This window comes from Pantherophis guttatus, chromosome 7 (genome assembly GCF_059756535.1).
Source record: "Pantherophis guttatus breed Tessera chromosome 7, ASM5975653v1, whole genome shotgun sequence".
NCBI lineage: Eukaryota > Metazoa > Chordata > Lepidosauria > Squamata > Colubridae > Pantherophis > Pantherophis guttatus.
Genome location: NC_142069.1, coordinates 22,500,488 through 22,509,994, shown reverse-complemented (window position 1 = coordinate 22,509,994; position 9,507 = coordinate 22,500,488). Strand labels below are relative to the sequence as shown.

The window sequence follows — 9,507 nt, the reverse complement described above, 5'->3', positions numbered from 1 at the left end:
TAACTGTCACTTTCCATAAACACCTGTGTACATTACTTTCAGTTCCTCATTTCCAACAGGTTCATTCTTCCTATGATAAATGTATCCATACAAGTGCATATATTGCAAAAACATTTTTACAGTTAACAACGGCTCAGAGGATTACAAATAGTTCTGGTACATTTAGAAACCATCCTAGCTGAAAACTTTGGTTCATATCTCTTTCTTCTGGAGCCTTGCTATCATCCATAAGATCATCCATATTAATGAACCTAATAGATCAATAGGCTATATTTTTTGATTCTCACAGTATGTATGTATGTATGTATTTGTTTTCTTTCCTTTTCGTAGGCTTTATGTATATTTCTCTTTAGCCAGGTTCTTCCTACATAAACCAAGATTTTTATGCAGCCCTAGTTCAGTGAAATCACAATTCACTAGTTTCTAGGCTTTTTTTTTTTCTGGCAGCCAGCAAACACTCTGCTGCCTATTGGGAGACTAAGGAGACTAAGATAGATCTATTTCGGACTTATAAGTCCTCATCAGTTAGCCACACCCTCATCCCATGTATCCTCCCTGTAAAGGTACAGTATTTGTTTCCTTTCCTTTCCATAGGCTTTATGTGTATTTCTCTTTAGCCAGGTTCTTCCTATGTATGTATGTATGTATGTATGTATGTATGTATGTATGTATGTAAAGGTTTCCCTGTCCAGTCTTGTCCAACTCTAGGGTGCGATGCTCATCTGTTTCTTGGCCAAGGGAACCAGCATTGTCCGAAGACATTTTCTGTGGTCATGTGGCCAAGAGCTCTATATGCGAAAGGCACACAGAATGCTGTTACCTTCCCATCTAAGTTTGTTTATACACACATACACACACACATACTAACCCTAACCCTTTTTTTTAAAAAAAGAGAAGAGGTGCAAAGCAAGGGTGGGTTCTACTTACCTTTACTACTGGTTCGCAACAGGACCGCATACGCGTGCTTCTGCACAGAAGCTTCCTGATGACGTCCGGGTTGGTGGGCGGAGCTTCCTGCCGGTTTTACTACTGGTTCTTGCGAACCTGTCCAAACTGGGGGCAATCCACCACTGGTGCAAAGCAGTGTCCTTTGGCAACAGTTTGATTTGCAAATATTAGGTAGTGATTATGTTTCTTTTTGAGCTATACAATCTTCATTAGCTTAATTCAGCAGATCAGATTTACATTTTAATATGTAATTGTTGCCATTGTTTTATCTGGAGTTTTATGCAGTGTTCTTATTTAGTTCAGAACATATTGGAGACTGATGGCTCTGTTAGAGCCAGAATAATTTATGTTAAATCTATATTGATTTTTATTGTGACTTCTTCATCTTTAATGTACTGTATTGCTTTTATTATCATAAACTGCTGGGAATCTGTGGTTCATCCGGTGGGTTTAAAAGTGATAAATAAATAAATAAGCTTCCATTAAAAGCTTTACAAAAGAAAACACCAGGTTTTTCTCACTTTTCTGATCTATTAACAGTTTTTTATTTTCTTGTTTCCAGTGACTGGTTAAAGAAACCAAATGTTTCCTCCATTCTAGTGTTGTTTGTTTATTCTTTTCCTTTAAAGAATTTTAAAATATTCTTTACATTGAATTTTATTTGAGTTTGCATTTTATACCATGTTTATACTTCCTGGTAAAAAGTTTGCAGATAGTTTGATAAGTAAATACAATGCTAATTCACTCGCGTATAAAGAATTCTATACTTACAGGCACGTTGGTTTGCTTGTACAGAAATGTTAGAATGAGAGGTTTTCTCCATAGATTTATCATGCATATAAGAAATTTTATTGGATTTATTGGTTTTGAAGTCTGCCCAACTCCAAAAAACTTCTGGGAGACTTACAACATTCAAAATTCAGGTAGTCCTCAACTTATAATCATTATAATCATAAGTTTATTTGTCAAGCATATATAAAATAACAGGTAAAAGTATAAGCATAGTTTGAATACATGAAAAGAGTAAGTAAAAAGGAATATTAGGACAGGGACGGTAGGCACGCTGGTGCACTTATGCACGCCCCTTACAGACGTCTTAGGAATGAGGTGAGGTCAACAGTAGACAGTTTAGGGTTAAAGTTTTGCGGGTTTGAGGAAGAAGTCAGGTAGTGCATTCCAGGCATTGACCACTCTGTTACTGAAGTCATATTTTCTGCAATCGAGTTTGGAACAGTTTACCTTGAATTTGTATCTATTATTTGTTCGTGTATTGTTGTAGTTGAAGCTGAAGTAGTCATTGACAGGAAGGACATTGTGGGAGATAATTTTATGTACTATGGTTAGGTCAGGCTGAAGTCGGCATAGTTCTAAGTTGTCTAAGCCCAAAATTTGGAGTCTGGTGGCATAAGGTATTCTATTGCGGTTAGAGGAATGGAGGACTCTTCTCGTAAAATATCTCTGGACTCTCTCGATTGTATTTATGTCCGATATGCAGTGCTGGTTCCAGACAGATGAGCTGTATTCAAGAATACAATTATATTAAATTATATTATATTAAATTATATTAAATTATAATTAAATATTCAAGAACAGGCACAACTGAGCCCAAAATTTCAGTGAGACATTGGTTAAGTCAGTTTTGCCCCCTTTTACGATCTTTCTTGCTATAGTTATTAAGTGAACCACTACATTTGTTAAGTTAGTAACACTGAGATTAAATGAATCTGGCTTCCCCGTTGACTTTACATCAGAAGGCTGTAAAAAGCGATCATATGACCTCGGGATACTGCAACCGTCATAGATAGGAATCGGTTGCCAAGCGTCTGAATTTTGATCATGTGGTTATGGGATTGTTGCAACGGTCGTAAATGTGAAAAATGGTCGTGTCACTTTTTCAGTGCTTGACATCACTCATGCCCATGTCCACTCAGTCACATAACCCCCCACCTAGCCACGCCCACAGGAAAAAGTAGGATTTTTTTTTTGAAATTTCCACCTATCTACCCTTGTCCTCCCTTCGCCAGTCACCCCATTTCCCCTCCTTTAGTGGCCCCGGTCCTAGCCCCACTTCTCCCCCACCACCGCCTCTTTGTTCGGGCTTTTTACCTTCCGCAGCGGCTGGTCCAGAGTCTAGAAGGCAAGCTGACGGAGTTTTCGGCAGCCCCCAGCCAGCCACCGCTACTGGAAAGCAGCTCTCAAAGAGGTGGTGGCTGGCTGCAGGCCGCTGGAAAATACCAGAGAATACCACTGCTGCTATCGCCGCCATGTTCTTTGCACATGCGCATCCCATTGGACTTGCAAGGCAATGAGATGCGCATGTGCGAAGAACATGGCGGCGATGAACATAGCAGGCGGGGTAAGCGAGGGGCAACCAGGGGACCAGTTCAGGGGCATGGCCAACCAACCATCGCTACCAGTTTGGCAACCTTGGCTATATTTCCACCAACAGTTTGCATGAACTGGTGCGAACCAGCTGAATACCACCTCTAATCTCCATGAAATTGCTCAGGTCAGGGATAACTCCATATCCCCCTCAGTGCCATCTTTATTTTTCTGTGGTGATGGAAAAGGAGAAGCTCCATGCAAAACTTTCATCCTGCACCAGGACTCCCTGATCCTTCAAGAGGATCAGGGAGTCCTGGTGGGATCATGGTTAGTATGCAGTATTGCAGGCTAACTCTGCCCACTGCCAGGAGTTCGATCCTGACCAGCTCAAGGTTGCCGCAGCCTTCCATCCTTCCGAGGTGGGTAAAATGAGGACCCAGATTGTTGGGGGAAATATGCTGACTCTGTAAACCGCTCAGAGAGGGCTGTAAAGCATTGTGAAGCAGTATATAAATCTAAGTTCTATTGCTAGTGCTATCAACCACAATCACCCCCAGCTGTTCATACTAGGCATTCAGTGCAGATGATAAAATAAGGTTTACAAAGGGCTTGGCTAAAGCTTTATTGTAGCTGCCTTTTTTTCTATCATACTGACAATCTTCGCTCATCCAAGTAGCTTAGAACCTAAAGGCTGCATTTCAAACGTGCTGTAATTTTGACTTTGGACACTCTTTGCCCTGTAGAAGGGAATCGCCTCCCAGTGATTTCAGCCAATGAAATGCCAAGGACGTTAATATTAGTATTTAACAGAGCAAACATTTGCTCAGTGTTCTGCAACAGGTTCAGCAGCATTTAGTTGCACAAGACTTTTCTGCCCTCTTGCACCCTCTGCTGTACCCAAGCCACATACACATACATACCCAAGTACCCAAGCCACATACAGAAGACGATAGTTTCCTTAAGAAGTTTGGCTGCAGAAGTGCAGGAGAAAAATTACATCACCATGAGTCAATTTACCTTCAAAAGCCACCGTTTGAGACTGAACGACGGGAACGCTATCCCGGTGATTGGACTTGGTACCAGCACTGGTGCTGAAAAGGTAAGATAACCTTTTATTTACTGTTCCTAAGCATAAGATCCAGGCAATGCTTAATTGGTTAACCTGCTTTATCTGATATGGAAGCTGACTTGACTTGGTGTAATTTGTTTCCTCTACTCAGAAATAAAATGCTATTCAGTGGTACTTTGGTACTCGTAGTTAATTGATTCCTGGAGGCAGGATGAGTACCAAGGACAATGAGTACCAAACCAATTTTTCCCATATGGAATAATGTAGTGAGTCACAAAGCAGCCGACAATTCTAGAATAGAATAACAGCATTGGAAGGGACCTTGGAGGTCTTCTAGTCCAACCCCCTTAGGCTTAGGCAGGACACCTATGTGTTGACTATCAAACAAACCATGAGTACTGGAACAAAATTTTCATGTCAAAATGTGTTGAGTACCAAATCTGATGAATTTCAAAGCAGCTGAGTACCAAGGTACAAGATATTTAGTCCTTGCTATCCTTTGTCGCTTTAAAGTAGAATTAAGGTCATCCTTAATAGCTTGGTCTTTTCAAACTTGGCAAGTAATACTTTGGTCCTGGAGAATGAATTTCAATTTTGCTAGGAGCCCCAAAAGAGTAGGTAGGGTGAGAGGTAAACATTCTCATCAATGATAAACTTCCCATAAGCTCTGAATATTGGGGCTCTGCAAAGGAAATGTATGGAAGAATGGAAATGGCATTGGTCATTGATGGATGAGTTTTGTTGGAACGTGAATGGACATAATTTTCTTAGTTGACTTTGATAGTATCAATCAAGGTATTCTTTGCTCTACCTGTAAAGGCTGAGGATTCAAGGCAGAGTTTCATAGGAGCTCTGCTCTTTTCTTTGGGATAATTCTAGATGCTGGAAGAGACGTTGGCTGATTGTTACTCTTCATAGAGCATTGTGGGATTCAGCCTCCTCCCTTCTACAGGTAGTCCTCAACTTATGACCACAATTGAGCCCAAAATTTCTATTGCTAAGTCAGACAGCTGTTAAGTGAGTTTTACCCCATTTAACAGCTTTCCTGGACATAGTTGTTAAGTGAATCAGTGCGGTTGTTAAGTTAGTAACACAGTTGTAAAGTGAAGCTGGCTTCCCCATTGAATTTGCTTGTTAGAAGGTCACAAAATGTGATCATATGATCCTGGGACACTGCAACCATCAGAAGTATGAGATAGTTGCCAAGAGTCCGAATTTTGATCATAGGGATCAAAATTCCACCGGGACCACAGGAATGCTGCAATGGTTGTTAAGTGTGAAAAATGGTCATAAGTCAATTGTTTCAGTGCTGTTGTAACTTTCAACAGTCTCTAAACTAATGGTTGTAAGTCAAGGACTACCTGTACATCAGTGGTGGGTTCCAACCGGTTCTCTTCGTGCACGCGCTTCGCTTATAATACCACTTATAAGATGTTCTTTTCTCTCTGTGAGAAAACCTCTAGGCTCTCCCCCTCAATTTGTTATTAATCAGGAATGTCAAACTCAAGGCCTGCGGGCCGGATGTGGCCATTGGGGTGCTTAGATCTGGCCCACGGGTCCACCTTGGAAACAGCAAAGAACTGGCCCGCGGTGCCTCAGCCAGTGAAAACAGAGCTCGGGAGGGCTACATGCGGCCCTCCCGGGCCCCGTTTTCACTGGCAGAGGGCTAACAAAACAAACCAAAAACAAAACAAAAGGAAAAATGTTTTCCCTTTTGCATTTGAGCATGCAAGAAGGGTACCAGGAAAGGACAAAGGGAAAGAGGAAAGACAAAGAAAATAAGGAAAGGTGGGAAGAGAGCAAGGAAGGAAAACTAAGAAAAGAGGGGAAGAAGAAATGAGAAGGAAGAAGGAAGGAAAAAGAAGGAAGAGAAGGAAGGAAGGAAGGAAGGAAGGAAGGAAGGAAGGAAGGAAGGAAGGATGGAGATTATAATGGGAGTGAGGGAGGGTCTGAGGGAAGTCCTGCCTTAGCACTTGGCAACCACAGGTGCCCCTGATATGAGTGACATTGAACTGGCCATGCCCCCTGGCCATGCCCCTCCCCCTGAGGTCAAATATAACCCTGATGCGGCCCTCAATGAAATCGAGTGTGACACCTGTTATAAATAAATATAGTAAACTGTCTCATCCTGCATCAGTCCAGAAACTGATGGATTTCTCTGAAAATTTTATTTTATTTTATTTATTGTAAAATAAATTCTAAACCAATCAGTGACTCCAAGTCCACCTAAACCAAACTTCCCACCAACTTTGTGCTCGCAACTTTGTTGATTATCGTGATCATGCTGACTGGAGATAGTGTGGACAGTTAAAGTTCCGCATAGGAACTCTTGTGGTAAATGATTGAACACAAGACAAACCAGATCTCTCACAAGGGTCATTCCATGTCAAGTGGTCTGATTTCAGAAAAGTGCCCTCCTCGACCATCACAGATTTCAATGAAATTTGATGTGAACATGCACACACGTCCTCAATGAACATTGGTAAAGTGTTACGTGTGCCGATGCAATACTTGCGGAGATATAGCCATTTGTGTAACCTTCCCATACGGCAGTCTTCTACAGTATGACTCTGAGGTTTCAGCAACTTTGAGACATAATATCTCCGGCAATATTTTGCTGAGAGAAACAAAACTTGGCCATCTTGTACAACTTTTTGTGCTCTATTAAACAAAATAATAAAACCATTCTCATCAGCAATCTCCATCTAGATAATTTGGTGCAAAGTTGGCCGAAAATTACCGTGGCTCGAAAAAGGGTAATGTTTATATCTCTGGAAGGAAAGGTATGAGAAACGTGAAACTGTGTGTGTGATAACTTAGCAACACAAGGTTGTCAAATATAAAATTTCATTCTCCTACTGCTTTCCTATAGTTCACACATTGAGTGTAAATGGGATAAAATGCACTTACCTTCGCTACTGGATCAGAAATATGAGCACGTGCACCTCTTCTGGGTCAAAAACAGGATGTGATGACCTCCTGGCGTGTGGGCGGAGCCTCCAGCTGCTGTCCCGTCTGCCTTGCGCGAACCGGATAGATCCGGCCGAATTACACCGCTGGTGTAAAGGTGACAGTTTTTGTAAAAATGCCAAAAACTGAGCTTTGTTGTTTGGACAGTCTATTCCTTATTCTCTTGCGCTCCCTGCTCACAGAAGGAGCCCTGTCCCAGCTGTTTATAGAAATACTTTCCGTGCAAACTGAAAGGAAAAAAAAGTATCTAAAATCTTGTTTCCATCACCATGATTCAATTCACACCTGAAAAGTGCCTTTTGAGGCTAAACAACAGGAATACAATCCGGATGATAGGACATGGGACTAACGCAAATGTCACAATGGTAAAATGACCTTCTCTTTACTATTTTTCATATTCCTGAATATAAATTCTACACAAGGCATAACTGGTAAGTTTGGGCTTCTCCGCAATCAATTTTCCATCCTAGATTTAATTTTCAGTTTAATTCTCTGTTGTTGTTTTTTGTTGTTGTTGTTTCTTTCAAGTCATTTCATTCTCCAATAAATTAGGTACATTAAGCTTGTTGGAGACTTTACAAACTCTTAGGACGTATTTGCTTGTTGAAAGAAGCATAAACAAATGTGACATTATAATTGAGCGGGTTGCCAATTTTGACAGCATAATCTTAGGGAAGGAGTCACGGTGCAGAACAGGAGGCTGAAGGGCCACAGGCTAGCCACGTCTATTATAACAAATGGATTGAGGGGAAAGACCCTGTTTTGACCCTTACTGGAAGCTGAATCATTTTCACCTAAAACGAAGCTCGCGAGGGCTGCATGCGGCCCTCCCAGGCTCCGTTTTCTAGTATTGATCCTTCTTTCCTTTTCAGAATATGTATCTTTCAATAATCTATTTACTAGACTGATAACACTGACATCCAACAGTCAACACTACTTGAAATTATTCTACTCTAGAACTGTTGCTTTGTTAACAATGTTTAAATTTTGGAAGGTTCGGAGTAAAAATAGAGTACTTTACCCAATCTGAATTCCCCTACTTTATCTGATAGCTTTGCCTAAATAATTCCCAGGGCTCCAAACTGCCACTAAATTGCAATTTTTACTTGCCTTTTTAAAAAAGCAATCAAGACATCAAAAGTGAAGTAATAAACAAAGAAAACAATAAAAGCTAGCAAGGAAAACTAAACAAGAGAGAGATAGAAAGAAAGCTTGGATTTTTAAAATATGTATGTATCAATTAGTAAACATAACAAAGCTTTTGTTGATTTATAAAGTTTAAACCTTCCAGTTCTGACAAAAAGAGACAAACGCTGTTTACAACTCTCTCCCAGCCATGTACTTATTTGAAACCCAGCCTAAACCAGTGTACTTCATCTATTTCTCAAAACCATATCCCATAAATACGTTTGATCATCTTAAAACTGTCCAAAAATTGTTAGCTGATTTTACTGAATATGCAGCAAAGCAAATATCCCACTTCTATTGAATCAAACACATCTCTGGTCCAATGTTTTTTGGAATACCCTAAAAAGATTGTGAGCAGTCTACAGTCTCCACTTTACTATGAGCAAAGTCCAAATGACTTAATGTTCTGTTGCTAGTTCCTTTTATCCACATGGCATCTTCTGGAGATTTCAAAAACCTTTGAAGTTGGGCGTGACTTAGATTAGGATCAATCTAAGAAAATGCAAGGGCTTATCTTCTCCAGAGCTCTTCACCATGCTAGGTGGTACCATGAATGAAAGATAGAGCAAGACAGAGAACTTCAGAAAGTAAGTTGAGTGTAGCAACTATATAGCCTGCAACGTAGTCTCTAGAGGAAAAGAGTAGGCTGAATTTTACTAAATCAAAGTTTAAGACCAGAGAAGTCAACAGAACAATCACAAAAGCAGCATCCATTTTATCTGTAAGATATTGTGAGGAGGCAATGTCCCCAAACATTGTTTCTGTAAACCAGATGGCAAAATGCTTCATGCAGCAGGATGTCCATTGGGTTAAAAGGGGGACAAGAGCCACAGTAGAGGCACAAAAACTGTGATCAGTTTTAATGTAGGGTTCTATTTGTGAGAGGTGTTTCTCTCATTCCTCAGCTTGATTGAAAAGAAGAAATCAACTCTTTCCTGCTGAAGCAGAGCCCAGGAATCCCTCCTTCCTTCCATCTTCCACTTGTTCCTTCCCAAATTCTTTAATTT

General features: G+C 40.5%; 1 protein-coding gene across 1 annotated transcript in view; it reads left to right on the top strand.

The window, feature by feature from the left end:
• The first annotated feature begins 4,144 nt into the window (after positions 1–4,144).
• AKR1D1 (aldo-keto reductase family 1 member D1) overlaps positions 4,145–9,507 on the top strand; it is a 77,492-nt gene continuing 72,129 nt past the window's right edge. Inside the window, exon 1 of the mRNA XM_034402822.3 lies at positions 4,145–4,372. Coding sequence (XP_034258713.1) covers positions 4,277–4,372 — 96 coding nt within the window. The 5' untranslated portion in view covers positions 4,145–4,276. The remainder of the gene's footprint in view (positions 4,373–9,507) is intronic.